At 41.7% G+C, this 22,282-nt stretch overlaps 2 protein-coding genes across 4 annotated transcripts in view; one reads left to right on the top strand and one right to left on the bottom strand.

Annotated features, from left to right (window-relative positions):
- Positions 1-1,931, bottom strand: part of insyn2a (inhibitory synaptic factor 2A) — a 41,300-nt gene extending 39,369 nt beyond the window's left edge. Inside the window, exon 1 of the mRNA XM_084740734.1 lies at positions 1,445-1,931. The gene's annotated coding sequence lies outside the window, so the exon portion shown is untranslated. The remainder of the gene's footprint in view (positions 1-1,444) is intronic.
- Positions 1-22,282, top strand: part of dock1 (dedicator of cytokinesis 1) — a 260,399-nt gene that overhangs the window by 150,228 nt on the left and 87,889 nt on the right. For all 3 annotated transcript variants that reach the window (XM_084740732.1, XM_084740731.1, XM_084740733.1), the window contains exons 28-29: positions 15,922-16,023; positions 18,229-18,323. In XM_084740732.1, the coding sequence (XP_084596858.1) occupies positions 15,922-16,023; positions 18,229-18,323 (197 nt within the window). The remainder of the gene's footprint in view (positions 1-15,921; positions 16,024-18,228; positions 18,324-22,282) is intronic.

Consider the following 22,282-nt stretch of genomic DNA (forward strand, 5'->3'; position numbering starts at 1 on the left):
GTACCTCTGCATTTGTGCACACACACTCCAGAATGGTCTTCTTTCTCTAGGCTAGGTGCAGACTGGTATCAGTGACATCCTAAAAATAAAGATTAGCTTTGAAGCAGCGGGCCATCACACCCATCACTCCTGCCCGGTTCTCACAGAGGCAGCACGAAGGTTAAAGGAAGACAGGCAGTGACGGATGAAGGGCAACGTGCCTTTTCTTTTTATTTCGAGATACATCCTACTTCATCCCAACCCTGTAATTTTACATAATTGTATTTACATTACATGAATTAGACTGTGGCGGCAGGTATGTACTTTTCATGTCACTCTTGAGTGTCACCACATAATACCACTCAATTGTGAAAAAATTCAATATCCTCTCCTGCCATACTCTCTCTATTATTTGCTCTGTGTCTCTTTTTTTTTTTCTCTGTGTATCTATCTTCATCTGCTTCCCTCAGTCCTCCTCTTCTTCTTAGTGTCTGCAGAAAGTGAAATAGAGCAGAGGGGAGATTGTATCAGAGCGTTGATGTGAGATAGGGTTGAAGGGGAGACAGAGAGCGATGGCAGGAGGGTTTGTGGGGGAAGAGTGGGAGTGACATGCGTTTTGTGTGGCGACTGAAGGACAGTGGAGATGTGAGGGACACACACACACACACACACACACAGACACCCATGCTCCAGTAATCTGTAAGGAGATGGTGACTTCACCCACTCCATTAATCTAGATTAGTCTGTAGTTTAGGTGTCAGATGCAGCTAAGCTCTCATTGCCTATTCCTCAGTGCTGCAAGCTTCAATACACGGGACAACAGCTTCATGCAACAATCCCTGCAATTTTTTTCTTTTGGTCTAGATATCGGTGTGTTTTATGTAACGCTCACTCAGCTGCAAAACTGAGAGGAAATGCAGCATCATGCAAGCCCCCTTTGTACGCAAGCACTGTTTCAGCTATGTATGCGAAGACAGTCAGGTTACATCTGGATCAAAATCCTCTCGGAAAACAGAAAAACTGACCTGCCAGATCTGATAAATGTCAGCCAACAGTGGCAGGGAGTTTTTTTTTTTTTTCCTTGCTGATATTCACCTGATATATAAACATTTGTCATGATTAAAGTTTTCTAAACTGACTGAATCGTGTCTTAAACTCCAGCACATTCCACAACCACTGGCTGAAATCTCCCTTTAACCACTTCACTCGAGCAGAGGCGACTGAGCATTAAATCAATCTGAGATTTACCTCCTTTCATCTGCCACACGTATTTGATATTTGATCAGCCGACTAAAAAGGGAAAATCTACAGTGAAAACATTCCCTGTGGCTTATCCCGGGCTCAGTCCCACAGAGTGAGCAGATCCCCTGGATTTCCCCCTCCAGAGGTTATTAGAACTGACTTTCCTCCTCCAGACTGAGAGGTGAAATAGAGGAGAGGACGAGAGCAGAAAGGAGCGACTCACCTCAGACTGTGAATTACTGACGTAAAGGATGCGATAGCCTAGATCCCCGGTTGTGCCCATGCATGCCCGTTTCCTTGATGGATTAGAGGCGAGCTGGAAGAGGAGGCTATGCCATGGCAGAAGTTAACAGGCAGCAGCACGCAGGCAGACAGGCAGGCGGAGCAGCGGCAGCAGCAGTAGTTGGAGTAGTTGTTGCACATCGGCGTCCTCTGATCCAGTGGCGTGAGGTTCCTCTAAGCCCCAGTCAGAGTCAACACTCCCCCTCTTCTCCCGCTCTCCTCTGTTTCCCCTTTTCCTTTCCTCCGCACGGCACCGTCAGGTCGGCACTCACTCACACACGCACACACAACACACTCGCACACAACACACACACACATACAGTGGCTGAACTCTGGACGCCTCAGCGACAGAGCCCACGCAGGCAGAATATCCCCATCGTGCCGCCGCAGTTCTCCTCTCTGGCTTTCTCCTCTCTTTTCTGCGTGTGTGTGCGTCTAAGTGTGTGTGTGTGTGTAGACAGACAGAGAGAGAGAGAGAGAGATTAAGCAAGAGGGGGAGGGAGCATGGGAAAGAGAGAGAGAGGAGAGGAGAGGGAGGAGGGAAGGTTGCAGTGGAGAAAGTACAGCTCTGGTTTTGGCTACATCTGGCAGGTTCATGCATCACCCCTTCATCTCATCATCAGTGGAAGCGGCTCTGTCAGTGACCTCACATGCACGGAGACCATATGCACACGAAAACTTGCCTCATTCTTTGTCAGAGGCAGAAGAATTCAACTTTGAATGGATCCATTCAGACTGCACTTTTCCTCACGACTCTGCAGCCCCGGCAACGCAAGCATTCGTCTCGAGAAATAGTCGGCGACGGATGCCGTTCGCACGCACACCTGTGTCCTCTTTGTCTCCCGGTGTCTCCATAGAGTGATGCTCATCCTGTAATATCAGCCTGTAGAGTTTCATGCCAACTCCATTCACCTTTTGTCATCACAGCTCTTGTCTTTCCTTCGTGTGGGAAGAAGATTCCATCTGCTTGTTTCCTTGTTTTTATCCATCTGTCTTTGGCTAGTTAGTTGTTAACACTGTTTGTGCAGGAGAGGACTCCCGTTTTTTATCTGGGAATGTTCCATTTCCCTCTCAGACTTAATTGGACTTGTGCTTTGCCAGCGTAGTGTTCAATGAACAAAATAAGGAGGGAAACAGCACTCTTGATCATGTCAAAGTGGAGCTATAAAAGCCTGGTTGGATGTTTTCTGAGCCATAGCTCGCCCTCACTCTCGCACAGGGAAACCCCTAGTTCTGCTCTAAGCCTCAGGTACCATGGTAATGAGCTGCAGCTCTACAGACAGCAGCTGCTGCAACTGTGTGTGTGTTTTAAGTGTATATGTGTGTGTGTTAGTGTATGTGATTTTTTTTTTCTCATATACCCTATGACCAGTGAAGCAGCAGATAAACAAAAACTGGCATTTTGGCTGAAAATGAAATCCGTTCTTCAAATTTAAGCCCCTGTAAAAGTGTCTGAGAGAAAAATGAATGTATAAAAGCTCACAATTTTATATGTAAATCAGCTTTAATTAACTTTCTTGCATCAGATAGCAACTTAGATGGAACTATGATACATCCATCTTTGTAATTTAAATAAAACTTATTATAACAATATCTCTCCTCATTCTGAGCCATCTCCCTCTTCTTAATATGACACTTCTCATTATTACATCTTGTTTATGACACTTTTTTATTATTATAACCATTTTCATTAGCTTTATTTCCCTGTTCACACTAAATTGATATTAAAATTTTCTCTGTTGGATCATTCTGTGTTATTGGATAATTCTTTTGCCATTAAAATCTTGTCTCCTCATCAGTAAATCCTGTTGGCTGCTATGAGGTTATTCTTCTTATTAATTTGTAATTTAGCAATTTTCAGCTGGTATTAAACAAATTGTAATGCAGAATATCTGTTGTATTGAACTAAAATGATTGAACCCTGAATGTGAAATTAAATATTTTCCACGAAGCATGTCGGTTTGATATGACTGTAAGTCCAACTGCGTATCTGAATTGTGTCAGCTGAATCAGATTTGGCAGTTCAGTACGAAGAATCAGCTATTTCTTCCTTTTTTCAGTTCAGTGTCACACAAAACTCAAGTTTTATTGCTTTTCTTCACCATATAAAAGTGTGCATCCTCTGCAGCGCTGTCGGTCACGGTGGATGGCAGTACAGGAAGTTGTACCACCGTCTGGTTCAAACGTGGCAAAGCTGTTTTCACCACAGCGTTGTGTATTGGAGCAGCCGCTGCAATACAGGCCTGCAACTGATGTTGTTTTCATTATAGATTAATCTGTTGAGCATTTCCTTTATTTATCGATTAGTTGTTTGGTCCAGAAAATGTGAAAGACTGAAAATGAAAGGAAAAATCAATTTTGTTTCAAATATATTCATCTCAGGCAAAGCAAGTTTATTTATACAGCAGCATTCAGACTCAAGGCAACTCAAAGTGCTTTACAGTAGCATTAATTAAAAATAAGACATTAAAAAAACATTAAAATTGCATCTAAAAGACAATTAAAAACAAAAAACAAAAGCAAACAAATAGAAAAACAAGAGTTACAGAGTACTTTAACAATAAGTTATGTATCTACTTTACTGGACAGTTGCAATGAACAGTGTTTAAAGGCCTGATTTAACTGAGCTGATAGCAGACCGCAGATATTCAGGAAGCTTGTTCCACAGGTGGGCAGCGTAAAAACTAAAAGCTGCTTCACCTTCTCAGGTTTTGATCCTGGGCACGCTGAGTAACGCTTCCCAGACGACCCAGATATATTAATTTATTGTTTTATAAACTCGTAATAGGATTTTAAAGTCTAGAACCAGCAAATATTCACATCTGACAAGCTGAAATCAGAGATTATGGGCATTGGGCATATATATATGGGCAAAAATTGTGTCCAAACAGCTGATCAACTATCAAAATAGTTTGTGATTCATTTAGTAGTTGACAAAAACTGGGCAAAATGTATTCCACATATTGTATAATATTGAGTTCAGCTGACTGATAGAAATACTTCATGTGTTCCATTTCTATCCTGTGTCTTAGTTAGGAGGGTGTATAGAAGTATCTACACAGAATATGTATTGTTAAATGAAAAAAACAATGGGTGTTTTTCCCCAGCATGCCAAACTACATAGTTTAAATTGGAAAAAAATGTTTTATATATTAAATTTTTTGTACCTAATAAAGTAGTAGAAGAAAAGAAAACTAAAAACTTTAAACCTCAGATTGTTTCCCTCGTTCTCTCTAAATACGTCATGGCGTCAGTGTTTGTTTTTGACCAGATACCAACATCAGAAAATATACATGGTTGAAGGAATACTTGACAGCTCTGTGACTGTACACAACTCAGTGGCAGCCAGCAGGACAGCTGCTCCAGCTGTGGAAGAGAGTCACAAAAAAAATATTTTTCTCGACTGAAAGGGCGGACGTGACTGAATTACCGCCGAGTCTCAGGTTCACTTCACACTTAAATCCATTAGACCTCCTTCCCTTGTTTATCACTCTCTCGCAGCTCTCTCAGTCGAGCCCTTTCATGACACTTGTGAATAACAGAAAGTTTTGTTATTCTTTGTTCATCCCCTCGCCTCATCTCGCTTCTCGACAACGTGACATGAAATACCCCTGCTTCCTCCTGACTGACTGACTGCGCCTTCAAGGTGCTGAACGCCGCGCTCACACTCGCACAGCACAGTTTTTTATGAGACCGGCTTCTTGTTTTGGAGTGACAGTAACATATCTGCTTCACAGCCTTGTTATTGCTCTGCGAGGCAATGACAAGCTGCAGGTTTGACACTGGAGAAAGCTGAATAATGCATGTAAAGATTTAACCTTGGACCATCTCCGTGCTTGGCAAGTGTTTTAGATCTGAACCCGGGGTTAATGGCATTTATTTAATGGCTAGAGCCCCTCCGGGAGGTGGTGTCTACTGTAGGTGGGGCTGGAATAGGCTTTGCCGTTTTCTTTTATTGGAATCTGCTCAGCGTTCTGCTTGTGTAAGCAAACTGTTTCTCAGATGGATAAACCAGTGGCAGTGGACGAGTCGCCGGAGTGACTCTCCTCTCCTATTGATTTCACTACCTCAAAGCAAAGCCCTCAGGGGACTCGTATTTGATGTCCTTGTCCCCTGCATGTATGCTATACACAGTGCTGTGGTCAAAGGAAGATCCAGACCCCGTCTTCAATTTTTGCTGCTGGGCCTGTTTTGATTGAAACATTTCTGTTTCGGTTCCGCAGAAGTGAGTCTACTGTCTCTATCAAATACAGGCAAAGCAAATCTTACTAATATATTATATATGAAATTTTGTATAAAAAAAAAGTAACAAGACGTTTGCCCTTGGCTGAGGTGGGACAGATAAGTGAAGGCATGAAACATTAGGGCTGATGCGAATGCTTTGAAACTTCAAAGCTTTTACCGTTCCAATTCGTTTTCGAGTGCTGGAGGGGTTTTTTTTGTTGTTGTTGTTTTGAAGAGAGGCGGAAGAAACACTGAAAAAAAGATAAAGAGCAAGAAGCGGAGTTCCTTTATGGCATTTAATTAGTCTCAACACATACGCACATAAAAATTAGGAGCGCGCAAAACAATATTTGCAAAGTGGAAAAACACGAAGGAAGTGTTTCTGCTCCATGTGCACAGCTGCGGTCCCGCAAGCACGGGACCTTGACCAGTGCGAGCTCAAACCAGCCCACGTCCTCGCAACAAGGGATACAACCTGATCTGAATGCGTTGTTTGGTGAAGCACAAATAATGCAATGGAAACAGATATTTCTTCCATCCGAAGTTGCTCATTGTTAGAAAATGTTGGCGCCATGATTACCTCAGCATAGTTAAAAAGAAAAACAAAAGTCCCATCTACCTTAATCAGTTACTGATTTAATGCACCAGGATTATTTATTTAATGAATTTAATTTTTACACAGTTTATATTTATTGTAGAGAATTAATTTCCAATACAAAACAGAATCTTTTGATTTAAAAGTTTCTGATTTCAGTATCCTGTGTCTAAAGGGGAGGTAGTGGTAAACTTAAGACTGTTCATAATAATGAAAATAAAAAGAAATGAAAAGTACAGTGTGAGGAAATATATTTCAGAATTTATACCGATATTTGACCATTTTGATGCCTTATAGGCAAAACAGTTGCATAAATATTAGGTTAGAAAATAAAATATTTGCAACATTTCGTTCAGGTCTGAATCACTGGTTTGTTTGTCTTCTGTCTGAATGCAGATGCAGATAATTTTGTTGGTGATACAGGCACAAATAATGGCGTCTCGCTGCACTTCTTCTCGCAAGTCCTCAGCAATTTCTTCCTTATTAAGTAAACTTTTGTGACTTTGGAGGCGGGGATGGAATAGACAGTGGCCGTCTCCCCTCTTGTCCTCGTCTCTCGTTAGACTAGATTATAATAAGAAGGTATCTGATTTGTATTTCATGTTTTAGACATCTCTTCTAATGGACGCGTGCTGTGTGTTTTGTGGCCTGAGTGCAGAGTTTCCGTGGTGCAGTGATGTTCTTTGTTGTCGCCTCTCACGCTGCTTCTTCTCAGCTCACACTCCTGACATACTCGTGCATCATAGTGATAATTGGTGTTGTATGTGCCAGCACCTCCCAGTGGAAATTAACCTGAGAAAATTGTCTTTTCATTGAATTTTCTACATTTCCCTGATTTTCTCATCCTACTTGTTTTGTGGTGTCAAACCCCTTCTCCAGAATTAAAACAATATATAATTATCTAATGCATCTGTTCTTAAAGTACTGATTCCTATTCTGCAGCTTCCCATGTGCAACTTATATTTTAGTAGCCTCACTGTCACCACTCTAACCAGTCCTCTGAGATCCTGAGTGCATCCATCCACACTGAGTACATTAGAGTTGAGTGTCATATCTGTATGGAACCAAATTACTAGATGGTGAAGAGAGCTGTCAATTTATTGTAGCTTAGATCTCTCTGCAATCGGGAAAGAGAAAAGGGAAGTTTTTGAGTGTGTGTGTGTGTGTGTGTGTGTGTGTGTGTGTGTGTGTGTGTGTGTGTGTGTGTGTGTGTGTGTGTGTGTGTGTGTGTGTGTATTTCAGCTGACAGGCTGATATGACGTGTCTGCTGTGCAGCAGCACTGCCCCAGCAAGTCTCAGAGTGAGAAGCAAAGCTGAAAATGTGCCTAGCAGATACGTCAGCGAGAGTCTGTCCCCATCTGCTGCAGTCTTTTGGTCTTTTCATCAAGCGCGTGTCCAAAGCTGGCTCTACGTCTGTCCAGAAAAAGCAACTCCTGTATGAAGAAGGTTAAAACACAGTCAGCCAAAGCATGCAAGTTATATGAGAGCGATAATATGTGTGAATTAGATCCTGTGATAGAAATAAAACTAAAGGGAACCTGCAGTTTGTTGTGGACTACATTTTGTACCATCAACTTCCAGAAATGTCAGAAACGGTTTGATTTTCTGGCTCGGCCTCAGGTCCTGTACCCGCCAAGAGCTAATTCAAAGTGTGAGCCGCCTCCAACCACAATATTTAAAGCTGGTTCTGACCTTTAGCAACAAATAGTCTGAGCTGTTTGGGCAGCGTGTTATGGCTCCAAGACATGTCAACGCATTATTGACCTACACAACCCCCCTCGTGCTCCAGTCCGTTTTCACAATCTGCCACGCTGACCAGGCAATGGTCAGTAACATCTATTTCCTTTGCGGCGAATGATGCACGGTTGGCATTGGACACACAAAGGTTTCTTTTCAGAGAAAGTGGCCGCGGCTCGGTGGAGTTTCCTGTATGAATTAAGGTGTCTGTTCAAGGAAGCATTATGCTTTGATGTATTAGAGTGTGAAAGTGCTTCCTCGAGCTTGTCTAAGTTGGATGCTGTCTGAATGAATGGCATAACGGGTCACTTTCATGGCTGGCTGCCCAGGTTTTCTGTGGTTATTATTTATCCTTATGTATTCTGAAGTGTTTATCCGGACGTCACAATGCATTACGCCAAATTCTGCTGAAGAAGAAAATGAAGTGTGAATGGTTTCCTCTGGCCTTGAACAGGTCCTCTACTTGTTTCCATTGGCTGACCCGCCTGACTGCCACCTTGTTGGCCCGATGTTGGAGCCAAGTGGGCTCGCTGTTGAATCCCGCAGCAGTGGCCAAGTGCCTCGCATGTGTCAGCTCTGCCTCCCTTTGACAGAACAGTGTGAAAAATGTTCAAGTGCTGCTGCCTTCCCAGCCTCTCTGTTCTTTCCCTGCACTGTTCATGTGTGTGTGGAAGTGGAGGAAAGAGAGGCGGAGGGACGGATTTACCCAAAAGACACAATAAACTACATAGGAATTTTAGAGCAACTGAAGAAAGTCAATATTTCTCCTTCAGTTTTATTACATTTAATTTTACATACATTTATTTAAATTGTCTGTATCATGTTATATATTAAATAAGCCGTTATGAGTGAGCTGCAGTCAGAAAAGTTTTGTGAAAGTGCAGGTTTGTGTACAACAAAGACAACAGCAGAAGAGACTCATCCTTGGATAAAAGGTGTTTCCTCTATGAGGGACTATTGATGCCATTTCGGCTCAGAAAGTCACCTCAGCTGACATCTTTAAGTCGTCTTTTTTGGAGTGAGGAGGCAAACTGAAGAGCATATATTATTTTGTGCTGTTGCTTGTCTCCGCCAGTGAAGCACATCCTCTTATACTCAACGTTTCTCTCTTTCTCGTAAGATGTTTCCACTCAAACTTGGTGTGGATCACGTGTGTTTGCTCAAGAAGGGTGTCGTCATCCCTCTCAGATTAAATGGTATAGTAGTCATGTGAGGTTTTCTCTGCGCTTGTGTAATTTCCGTCATAATGAGCCAGCAAATTCATATTTCATCAGGCCTGCAGCTAATAGAGAGAGCGAAAGGAATCATTTTGGTCCCAGTTGGTCATCCCCCCCCCCCATCCTCATCTTCCTCTCCTCTCCTGTGTCAGTTTTCTCTCCTCCAGAGACGGGAGGAGGCTCAGTCTACATCTCTCCAGAGACCCGCGTGCCATTTCCCCACTGGCTTAATTAAAGGCTTAAAACAATGCTCTGTTTATAAGGCAACCCGTCACTTCTAGAACAAACATCAATTTTTGCTTCTCTGCTGTCAGGCGCTAAAGTGAGATGAATTATCAGAGAGATGCGAGCTAGGGAGCGGCGTATGATGGATCAGGCCCTGGCCTCTAATCACCGCTTTTTCATTTCCGCTAAGATTCTGCCTCATTTGCCCTCAAGCATAAGACGGATATGGAGGCAGGGGGGTTCGGAAAAATCTGCAGCTTTTGGACGCCGTGATAGAGATCAATAGTCAAGTTTCCGTTTATTGTTTAGCTTGAGAAATTGTTATTGATGACAGCTCAATTGGTGGCCATTAAATGATTGACTTCCACAAGCATCTTGAGCATCTTTGTCTTGTTCATCAGGTGCTTCATCATCTCCAGCAGGAGCTCAGTGATCGATCTAAAACTGATGGCTCCTTGGTTTGCTTATGACCTTTGTATTTGAAGTTTTCTCACAAATCGCTCCCTTGTTTTATTTTTCTAATTTATTCATTAGTTTTTAATTAAGTTTATCGGCCTTTCAGCATAATCAGACATTCGTAAAGACAGTTTATTTTGCTGTGCTCAGGACGCTTTAACAACTCAGAACCTCTGTATTTGACATCATCAACGATCACTTATCTTTCTGGTGTGTTCACGAACAGCAGCCGACAAATCCTACTGCTTCTAACTTTAACCAGATTTCTGGCAAAGTCAAGACACAGTTGATCACGTCTGGCTGATTAGAGTTTAATTTACTCTCACTGTTCCCTTCATGACAAACACTCAGTATGGTAGTGGTTAGAAAATTGCAGTTTCAAACACTTCAGACGTTAATCATCATAAGTTTGTATCATCACTGACGTGTGCAGTGTTTTATAAGCGCAATTTATGGCATCTTAAGCAGAAGGGACATTGGATTATACACAATTCAGACAGTACAACAGGCATCAACTGGCTTTGGTTTTAAAGTACAGCTGATTTGATTTAAGTAATACTTTCTTTTCTGCTGCCCTCAGTTTAGTCATTTACATTTTTTTGGCCCACAAATGATTAATAAAAGCAAAATGGCTGCCATTTTTCACCATCCAACAATTAACTTTCATAGTCAGAATCCAAACAAGCCATGACATGCAGGAAGCATCACACAATAAAACTTAAAGTAACTTTGTGCATAAAAGCAGGATTTCTTAACCTTTTCGTTTCTGTTTCTTGTGCCTTTCTTTGTTTTGTTTTATTTTCTGTTGGTATTGTTAGGCTGGCAGCTGAAGTATTTTCAGGGAGTATTTTTGTGGTCGTCCCTCCTCGGCAGCTTCTCAGTGTGTCACATACCTCTGTCTCCCACGCCAGAATCAGAATTGATAGGTCTGCTTGTGACTAGCGAGGGAGAGACTTCTCTCTTTTTTTTTTTCTTGTCCGAATGCTTCTTTTCTTGACCTGCTTTATTTGATTTACCTGCGTCCTTTCTCTCTCGGAAAAAAAAAAAAAGAATAAAATGGATAAACCCATCGTCATGGTAACGATACTGGGTTTATCCTGGCGATAAAATTGGAAAGAGGAGCCATGACGGGGACAGGCCGGCCTTTGAGTTCTTCTGGTTCACTCCGGATGCCGCTGGTCACTCTGACAGGTCTGTGGAGTCAGCTGTATGACAGCGAAGGCTATCACACCCCGCTACTTTGCACCCATCAATTCAGAGACCTCAGAGGGGCGTACCTGAACCTTTCCGTTTGCCGTCATGCCCCACATCTCTATTTCTCACATTACCCCTTAACAGCTGGCATGGCATGTGTTCCTGTTCCACATTTAGATCTTAATTGCTGCGCGGTGAAAGGTCTGAATCCCCTTTTCGGGGAGAGATTCTCTGTCTGTGTCTTCCCCTCTGAAGCCACATCAAGCCCAGGAATATGGTAGTTAGATCCCTCCCCTGTATTTAATTTGCCATCAGGATTTGCCAGCTGATCCTACTGCCTCTAGCAGCAATTACATTTGTTTGGGAGCTTAAGATTCATTCATGAGCAACACATTACAGCTATAAAATCAATAGTAACAGTGGCATATGTATTCCTGTGCTGTTAGCAGTCTTGATTGAAAGTTGGGAGTAAGCTTAAGGGGCTTACGCTACTGTATGCAGCGCTGGAGCCTTACGGCAAGTCCCACACTGAGGCTTACAGCATGTAAAGTTTGCTCTGAAGGCTCTTTATCTGGGGGATTCATTCACAGCTGAAGAGATAGGAAGAAAGAATGAACATGGGATACCCTCCAGCTGATCGAGCCTCTCTAGTCTTTGTGGTGAGTAGCTGCATCAGCTGCCAGTTACTTCTTAAGACTGCTGCCTGCTTTGAAGCCCTCGCCGCTTTTATTTAAAAAAAAAAAAAAAGTGACTGCCCAATGTGAGGGGGGTGGCAGCAGCCTGTGCCCGCCCCCGACGCCGGTTACACTCGCAAATGTGGGAAATTAAGAGTTTGAATGAAGAAATATGTCTTAGTAGCACTTTATTTGGGGGGTGTATATAAGACTGAGATGATACTGTCATAACCATGGCATGACACCACACTGTCATGAACATGAATGAGTCTTCATAAATGTCTGACTGTTGACTGTCATTTGGTCAAAAATGTCATTTTAATCCAATTGTTTTAGATGTATTTATTATGACAGCTTGACATTAATCAAGATAACAATGTCTCTGTTATGACAACTTGACAGTAACCAAGACAGCTTGACCAGTCATAAAGATGCCATAGCAGGCGTAACTATCAAACTGAAAGGAACTATTTGTCTAAGTTAACATTAACATGTTAATAAATGTAATTGGTTGTGACACTGACATGATCATAATTTTGTCAGAAATATTTTCCTTGATCTCAACTACATTGATACATTTTGGACTTGTCATAAAGATGTCATTACACTGTTGAATGCTTTTATAGTGTCGTGAATAATTCACTTAATTACAACTTAAGTGGAAGCGTTTACCATTTATAAAGAAGTCATTAAATGTTATAAGGTCATTTTGATGACCGAGTACAGTACTAAGGTGATTTGCAAAGTTTGTAGTACATGGACAGACAGCTAGCTTTACTTGTTGCTAAAGTAGGCTAACCGCTTACTGCTGTTAACTGTAGCTGGTGTTAGCTAGTTGGACCGGCTGACTGAACCCAGCGAGAAAAAAACCTTGGTACTGTTATCCCTGTCAAACTGTCCACTATCAGTCTTTGAGGCTGTGTACAGTTCCAGTCTGGCAGCTTCCTTTAGGAGTTCCGTTTCGTGGGAACACAGCAATGCCACCAACCCACCTTTAACAGGCGATTGACGTTGCCCCGAAATGGCTAGACGATTGCTTTCTGCTTATATATTTCATTTGCTTTTGTATCAAAAGGCAGAAACACTGCGGTCTGCTCCGGTGGACGAATGCATTCTCCTTCTGTCATAAGCAAAAAAGTTTCACTGGATGCAAATTTAGTAACGCCCCCTGAATGCAGGATGAGTCATCAACAGTTTTTGATTATTTTCCAGAAAAAGTACTACAAAACTACTAAAACTCTACAGTACTTTCATGGCATTCCTGAGCCAGATACTGGTGTATAGGTGATGTAAAGCACAATATATATGTGATAAAACCACTTAAACATTTTGATTTCATGGGAACTTTAAGTAACTTCATCCTCGTCTTTTTCCACTTGATACATTATTTGTCTCTTTGCTACTTTCTCATCAGGCTCTGTCTAAATTTGTTCTCCATCTTTAATGCTGAATAACTGAAGCTAACTGAGGCTTACATGCCCTCACAGATGAAAGAGTCTTGCCCTCTGTACTTTCGAAAAACATTACCATATTAATATAACATGAGTCACGCTGGTTTCTGTGAAGCATTACTGAGAGGCAAGTGAAGCAGTCATCGCAACAACAAAAAAGGGAAAGAAACGTGAATAATAGATGTTTGCATTTGTGATTGTTTTGTTGTCTTTTGCATGATTGTCTTGTTAGTGTTGATGTGGCAAGCGTCCTCTCCATACATTATTATAATAACCTTTTGTCTAAAGATTTTCCAGTGTGTTATTCTGAAAATTAAGCAAACAATAACTCCAAGAACAGAAAAAAAACTTGTAAGGAGAGGTCGATTGAGGTAAGAGCGTGTGAGCGCTGAGCATCGTTTCAGCTCTGCTGTGCTTTGGTGGGTCAGGCCTTAATTACAGCTCAAGGAGAGGTTCTCCAGCGAAACAGAATGCCTTGTGAGGATTAACTACCATGAAGCAGCTGAGTTATATCCGTCCGCATGAGGACTGCGGTAACAGAGTCCTCACATCACCGAGGTAGTCCCTGTCCGCCAGATTAACGGCCCAACCTGGGGTTTGTTCAGGTGATTAGTTATGGGATGATACTCGCATGTGGAAAATGAGTCGGTGCTTTCTGTAGCCAAATCTCACTGCAGCTCACAGGACGTGTCCGCTTTGCTCGATTTCAAAATGTGTGCTAAAGCTGCTTTGTGTGTCTTTGTGTAGACAGATGCTTTCAATCAAAGATTAAAATAAATCCTTAAAAAATATGTCTTTAAAAGAGGCATCAAGTTGAAAGACCTTCCTTTTGGCCTCAATCTCATAAGTCATTGCTTTTGTTAGCTTGAGGTGAAGATTTATATTGTGAGTTGTGAAAAAGGTCAGTTTCTTTGAGTTGGAGATAGACAGTCACCTATAATTCTTGAGTATTTTAGTGCTCATCCAGCCTTAGATTTAGTAATCTGGATGTGCTTTCATGCGTTCGTTAACAAAGCAGTTTTAATTGCTTTCTCTTATCATTGGTGCATTTTCTTTGATTAGCTACTTGAGGTAAAACTATCGTGGAGAAGTATTCCTCTGATAATACTGTGCGCTCTTATTCCTCAAATGTATTAATGCAAATTCTGTAACTTATGGTTAAGATTTATTTACATCTTTTGTTTGTCCTAATGAATGCACTTACAACATCATCTTTTTGCCATCTGTGTCTTTCTACTTTTCTTTTGTTCCTTTATGAGTCTCTTGATAGCTGATTATCATGACTCGCTCTATAAATCTGTTGCTTAATTCATGTATTCCTGTGAATTTCTCACACAACCTCACTCGACTAGTGCATTATAGTAGTCATCGACAACCTTCCCAAAAAAGGTGTCACCTAGTCACAGGAGATAAATCGTATTTTTTCACCCAGTAACAATGATCACTTCTCATCAAAAAGGTCACAACCAGTGAAAGGTTAGAAAATGTAGGCGGGACCAACCTGCGGTTAGGTGAAAAAGGGGTCTTTGATTGACTCTTTTACTAATTACCTGCAATCTGATTGGACTAAAACCCCAGCAGACTTGTGTGAAAATTGAAATGCTGTTTAACTGCAATAACAACATAACTGCTGTCTCATTCGTGATCTGTCCTCTAAATGCCTTAGTCTACAATGATGCACAGTATCTATTATGGGTTTTGATAGTCAACTGGTCCAGGAGTTCCCAAACTTTTTAAGTCAAGTCGCCCCACAATAGAGACACATTAGATCTTAGACCCCCAGTTTAAGGTTTTGTCTTCCTTCTCTTCTGAGTATTTTTTAGCTGTAACCAGTAGCTGTATAGGTCAGTGTGTGGGTTGGTCAGTCCACAAATATGCCCCACCAGTTAGTGGCCTTTCACCCTGAGAAGCTGAAATTTGGCACGGAGTTCCAAGTGCGTGTGTGTGTGTGTTTGTGTGTGTGTATGTGTGTGTTAGGTTTGAAGATAATAAAGTCTTCAAAGTAAATCAATGATCAAACGAGGATCATTAAAAATTACAATCAACCAAAACTGTTTCTTTCTTTGTTATTCCACTTCCAAAAAATGTGACCAAGTTAAAATATTATGTTGTTCCTTTTGCTGGAGGCACCCCACAGTCCACTCAAGGACCCCTTTTAGTCCCCGGACCCCAGTTTGAAAACCACTGGACTAGTCAACTAAACTGTGAAATCCATAGATGCATACATTCCCAGTTCATGTATCCAGTATGCCTCGTTTTTTTGTCCAGACGCATCAGTGGCATGACGGCATCCTCTCTCTCCACCCATTTGCTTTCCCTTATCTGCTCTCAGCAGCACATGTACAGCGTGCTAACCAGAGCCAGGATAGCAAAGTAAAAGACAGCGCTTTAGGGACCTCACAGGCGTTATAATCAGCGGAGACAAAGAGCCAGGGAGTGGAGGGCAGCAGGTTAATGAGATCAGCCACAGAGTGAGGGCGCCTACCTTTCCAAACCTGGGAGGCCAGGCCTGCTTCAGTACTCAGATCCAATCAGCTCAGCTAGTCAGTATCCATCAAAATCAAACAGCAGCACAGAGTCATTCCATCCTCAGCCTTCAATTCGAACTTGATTGTGTATTGAATGCACTCCTTTCTCTTCTCCAGGGGAGCTTCGTGGCCAGCATGACTGCCACGCTGAGGCAGATGGACGACTATCATTATGCTCATCTGATCAGCACCTTTGGCAAGATAAGGAGCGATGTGGTGGTGAGTACACCTTATCACTGCGTCTACTAGATGTAATACTTCGGGCATTGTCATGTAATGACTTTAAATGCAGGTCCATAGTTCACTGTCATCTTGCTCTGGAAATCAAAAGGTTGATTAGATATGTTAGGAAAATGTTTTTCCTTCACAATAAAGTATGAAATTGAATTTCCGTTAGTCCTTGCTCTCGGGTTGCTACACGGTACAGCATGCTCTTGATGATAGTAACTCCTAAGGGAAGCAGATCACTTGTAGCCAACAAGTTGTGGAGGAGGGATGAATCTCATTGATGTTATGGATTTCAGCTCTGAATAATTCCTCCCTCAAAGCAGTATTTCTCTACTATCTGCTGCCAGATTAGCATTATGTTTCTCTACCCTGACAAGTGGGGAAAAGAATCCCGCTGTTTGGTTTTACCCCAGCAAATGACTTTTGAGCTTCAGAGGAAGGTCAAGAATCTGATTTATCTTACAGGTGAAGCTTTATAATCTGAGCAGACAGAGATTCTTGCTCCACATACTGCTTTTACTTGGCATTAAATAAATGGATGCTCCTGTAAGAATTTATAGGATTAGTAAGACTACTACTTAATTGTACTTGATTGAGCTTGTGCATGCTCCTAAGCAGCATTTGTTTATGAATAGAACTCACTGACCTTCATGATTGTACATGGGAGCTTGTTTGAGGCTGTCTGTCTGGCTCCCGTAGCAGGATAAACAATCACTGTGATGAAGCTGGATCTTTCAACAGATTTATTGTTCCTCAAGCTGGCGTGGGCCATATCCACATTTCAAAACTGGCTGCAGCCCAAAGGACTTTGTTGTTTTTGCAGTTGTTCTCTAAACACGCCACCACAAAGCACGGGGATTCATCCAGGAGTGAAACATCTCCAGCCAGAAATAGATTTACATGCATATTTATGTTTGAGGTATTTAGCGGGCTTCTGATATTAAGTGGAGGCTGTTGAGTGTGACAGTAGAATAAAGACATTTTTTAAAAAGGCAGAAATTTCACATAAGAAAAAAATGACAACTTTGTAGCTCTGAAAGCATGTGAAGTTAAAGGGATATTTCAGAGTTTCTGATGTGGGGTTGTGTGAGGTACTGAGCCACAGTCAGTTTATTACCTACAGCAGATTTTCACCACCTTGCCTTAACATTAGACTCATGTTCCAATGGGAAACAGCTGATGTATAAGCCAGATATTACTTTCTCTCCCTCAACCAGACTCCTTTGGCAGAACCAGGCATTTTACTTTGCAGAATACAGTTGTTGTTGTCGCTGTTCTTCCGCTGCTTAAATCTGTTAATTTGTTTGTTATTGCGTGACTGGTGAATCTAAACTAACCCCTTAAGACACCAAAGTCACACAGTAACACAAACAAACTGACCAATCAAGGCAGCGGTAGACCAGCAACTCCAGTCGTCTGTAAGGTAAAATTACCGATTTTGGTGATAGTGATATTTGGCTTATAGAACGGTGATTTACTGTTGGAAAAGGCTGTCTGACAGCAAGGTAAAGAAGTGAAAATGTTCTAAAGTCAGTGTACACTTCAGCAGATTTTTTTTAGGTGGCTAAAATACATTTTGTTGCTGACCGTGTCCACAGCAGTACACAGCTTAGCTTCAGGTACTCCTGCTGCTTCTACGTAATCGGGGCAAACTGATCGCCGTCTGCATACTACACATAATAGACTGACTAAGAATAAATACCTCACACAAACAGACTTCAAAAAAATCCAAACTGTGCCTTAAACTTAATGTGCTGTCAGGGCTACAAAGTTGTCAACTTCTTTGTTATGTTAAGAAAGGAGAATTTGAAGTTGTGTTGCTTTAGAGAATTTAGAGCTAAGCATCTATTAGTATAACTGAACCTAGTTATCAAGTTGTCATGTTATACTTTAATAGCCGATAATTATATGTGCAGTTTGTTATCTAACTATCACATGAACAGCTGAGAAGTGAGAAGTACGATAGCTGTAATCTCACTGCAATACAGTGTGTGAGCGTGAAGAACACGCCGGGTTATAGGTCTCGAGTGCCACCTGCAAAAGGGAAATATTTGATTCACCTTGACCTTAAAAAGTAATCTAAAAGCTGTTTCTGCCTGAAAGCCACTAACTCCAAATGGTTCGTTTCAGACTGCTCTTATCTCAGATGTGGGAAGAATAACAGTTTTCATTTTGAAAACTTTCTCTCTCTTACAGGATTTCCTCATGGAAACATTTATCATGTTTAAAGATCTCATTGGGAAAAACGTGTACCCCTCAGACTGGGTCATAATGAACATGATGCAAAATAAGTAAGTGCGACACGCCACTGGACACACATGCACACACACAAACACGCACATGAAGCATGCTGCTTTAAATGCCCTACGCTGTTGTTGCTAAGGAACTGCAGTCAGAAGTGGGTAAGGGTATTTTCTAATGTTTTTCTCTCCATGCAAATATCGGCACAAGGCCTCAGCAGTGTAGCAATCAGATGAGCAGTCAGCGCAGCCGCAAACAATCACATGAATTATAGATGCTCGGGTGTATGCAGCCTGCTAATCTCCAAACTTAGTCTCAGCATCTCTTTACTTTGTTGCTTGTTGTGCTGCTGCGGCCTTCTGTTTTATTAATGTGAACCTTGCCTGATTCCATTTTTGTTGGAAATATAAAAGGAGATGAAATGTGCTTTGCAGTTTAGGAGTTTAGTCAAGTGCTGTGCTTTGTGCACTTGTCAGATGAAGTTACAGCTAGAGGAGTGTTTAAAGGTTTTTTTTCTGTTTTTTTTGTGTGTGCCTCCATTTGTATCTCTCTGCAGAAGAGACGCGTATCAGAATGTGTTGTAGTGGTCAATTATGCAATGGCACAGCAACAGCTGTCAGATGAATACCTTAAGTTGTTTTTTTCCTCAGCTAAAAAAATCTAAATTCCTCCTTCCCCAACAGCATCAATGCATTATTGAAATTGCTGGATGTGTTTTGAACAGTAGCCAAAGATCCATGGTCACTGTAAAATTTACATATCTGTTAAAAAAAAAAAATACCCCCATCTATTTAGCATTGCACTCCTGTATCATTCACAAGTTCACACTTAAAAAGAGCCACAGAGGAGCATCATCCTTTGATCGAAGCAGGAGAACCAGAGATGTCGCCTTTTTTTGATCCACAGATTTTCCTTCCTTGTCAAAACCTTGCATTTACATTATACACAATACAAGTCAACTGCAGACATAATATATGTCCAGAGCCAACCTCTGTAGCCCCAACTGACACTTGAATCAAATGACGTCACTTGAGGCAATTTATCAGATTTCACGCAGCTCCATCTGGAGCTACAAAAGGGTTTATGTAACGTCTTTATGACAGCGACAGACTGGCGACAGCTGTGGCATTTTTGAGTCGTCCATCCATCCCATTGAATTTCTTCAGATCTGGCAAACAATGTCCACCAAGGAAAAGGTCACTGTGACCTCACAAAACACATTTTTATGCCCCAACACTGGCACCAGTCTTGGCCAGAGGCATTTTCAGGTTTCCATCCACCCCATTCTTGTGAACATGATATCTCATGAACACCTACATGAAATTCCTTCAAACATGGCACAAATGTCCACTTGAACTCAGTGATGAACTGGTCAGATTTTGGTGCCCAAAGGTCTCTGTGACCTCATGTCTGTCTCCGTCTATCTCAGGAACACCCAGAGGAAATTTATTTAAATTAAAATAAAATAAAACACAAATGTCAGATAGAATAAAATGGTGAAGTTGTAACATTTCATGTCCAGTGAGCAACTTCACTGCAGCATCATCATGCTCTGCAAAAGCCATTTTCTGTCTATTATTCAAGGGCATAACTCAGGAGCAGAAGGCGAGATTGTGAGCATATTTCACATTTGGTTGGATGTTGAATTGGTTGGGAGCCCACCGTGAAACTGTGCTGATTGTAAAGATCTTATGTGCTGCAAGGCTGAAGATATTTGAAAATCTGTAGCCTCTTTACAGCAACATCTATTGTAGTTGATGGCAAGCTCACTGGTTTTGCTGGTATTAAGCTTCAGGTGTTGCACCATGTGATGGAGCTCTCTGTCAGACCTCTGCACTGCTCTGTAAAATGCCTCTAAGTGAATACAGCATGTTTCTCACGGGAATCATACATGTCCATTTCACCAGAAAATACACTGAATACCTTTTATTAAATTCCTTCTTACATTACATGTATTATATGAGTCTGACATACATGGACATAAATTCAACTTGACTGGTTTGTGGAGGCATACAACTGTGACGTGGTCATTCCAGTTTCACATATGCAATAGTACTCCCCAAGACTTGTAAACCGACTTTGATGTAATGGATCATGCACCGGACCAAAAACAATGCAAACACTAAAACTGAAGGCTTTTCACATTACAGCAGAGTACGTGGAGCTGTATCAGTTTGAGAGCAGCTTTAAAGTGGCCATTTATGGCAGATGGAGAGCTTATATAGACAGCCCCTTGTTGACTGTGAGCAGTTTTACTCCCTGTCCTCTCTTTCCAAAACTACTCCAATATCATCACCAGCTAGGCTATTTGACTAGAGATTGCATTGCTACTCAATTTTGGTTGCATTGCATTGCTTTCATCTGTCCCATTTGATTGCTACAAGGCAGATTCCTTCTCGAATTCGCACTGCGCCCTCCTAAAAACATTGTCAGCCACCTGAGTCAAATGCAGAAGACATCGGTGTGCTGTAGCTCGGTGATGATGCTCCTCTGTGGCCCGCAGGTGTGCAAATCACATCTGTTCTGCTATAGACTGAGCTGCAGTGTTAGGGAATAAAAACATGCAGCCCTGACCCTCCTAAGACACACAGACACTACACAGCAGCAGCAGCACACGCTCCACGTGCTTGCACTGGACTAACAAGCTCCTTCAAACACTCCATACCCACTGTGATCCTGTTTCTGGAGCACTTTTAGGGTGATGTGATGAGCATCACTGAGCTCCCACAGCGGTTCATTCTCCGATCATGCTTTCTAGTGTATGAAATGTTTTATTTTTGACTCGCAGACTCGAGGCCAATGTGTCATTTCCCATGCTTCAGTAGAATCTTCCCCAATTGAACCTTTTGTCTACTTGTTTGTGACAGCCGTTGGATTAATTCTGCATTCTAGTCAGTGCATTCAGCCACTTGCTTGTGTTAAATCATTGTTCAACTCAATGAAAAATAAGCCTGTCAAAGTCTGACTCATCTCACAGTCTTTATACTTGAGCCTGTTTGAATACCGCAGGTGTCGGCTTTGCAACAAATTAGCACAACTCTTGCATTTGTCGCCATCCGTCAGAGTGTGTTTGATCGGTTGTTTCCTGCTCCCCACAGTGAGAACCCAAGGTGACACTTTCGTTCATCCCATGAGAGAGCTATAAATGTTTTGCATTAACAATCTAAGAGCACAGAAGCTGTGTGCCTGCGTCATGCTCTTTTGCTGCACACTCTTTGATTGCCAGAGCGCCATAGACCGAATGAATTCACAGCAGTCTCAGCAAACTTTAAAGTGTCTCGTCTCAGAGGATTTAGCTTCGAACCGCTTTATCCTAAAGTTCATTTATAGTTTTAAAGCAGTGCTAATTTCTGTTTTCTGTATTTTTATGATCTGAAAAAGAACTAAAAAGTAAATTCCTCAGAAATATCCCCTTACAAAGTTGGTTTGGATATAATTTACAAAGCCCCCCAGGGTCAGGTGTGGAAAAATAGCTATATGTAAATCTGTCTATATGACTGTCATCATATTCCAGTTTTCTGTGTTTCCACTGTTCAATGTTGAGGGGTAGTTATAGTACTTAAGTCAGCCATAAAGTGGGTAGATCAGCTCAAATTGCAGTGTGATTGTTACTGAAAGGCTGTGTCGTATATTTGCAGCCACAGACAAGAAATAAAAAGTCCCTGTTTGTGCCACTTAATACAGCATCTTTCTGTACTCGTCGCAGCAGAGCTGGTGTGTGAAAAACTAGCGGGGGGGAAAAAATTACATGAGAACATCATTATCTACTATATCCGCTGCTTCTAAAACATATCTGGAAGACGTCTGGTTTTAGGATCTTTTAATTGTCTTTAGCTTGACTCATAGCAGCTAACTAGCTAGCTCACTTCTACAACAAACCAAACTAAACCCCCGTCACTCAGGTTACCCACGAGCCCACCATCCCTAAGGGAGAAGGTTTAGCTGATTACATATGTGCAGTGGGTATATAATTCTGTGCTTTACTATTTTTCCTGATGTTTTTGGATTA

Source organism: Lutjanus erythropterus, chromosome 17 (genome assembly GCF_056507025.1).
Source record: "Lutjanus erythropterus isolate fLutEry1 chromosome 17, fLutEry1.hap2, whole genome shotgun sequence".
NCBI classification, from domain to species: Eukaryota; Metazoa; Chordata; class Actinopteri; order Lutjaniformes; family Lutjanidae; genus Lutjanus; species Lutjanus erythropterus.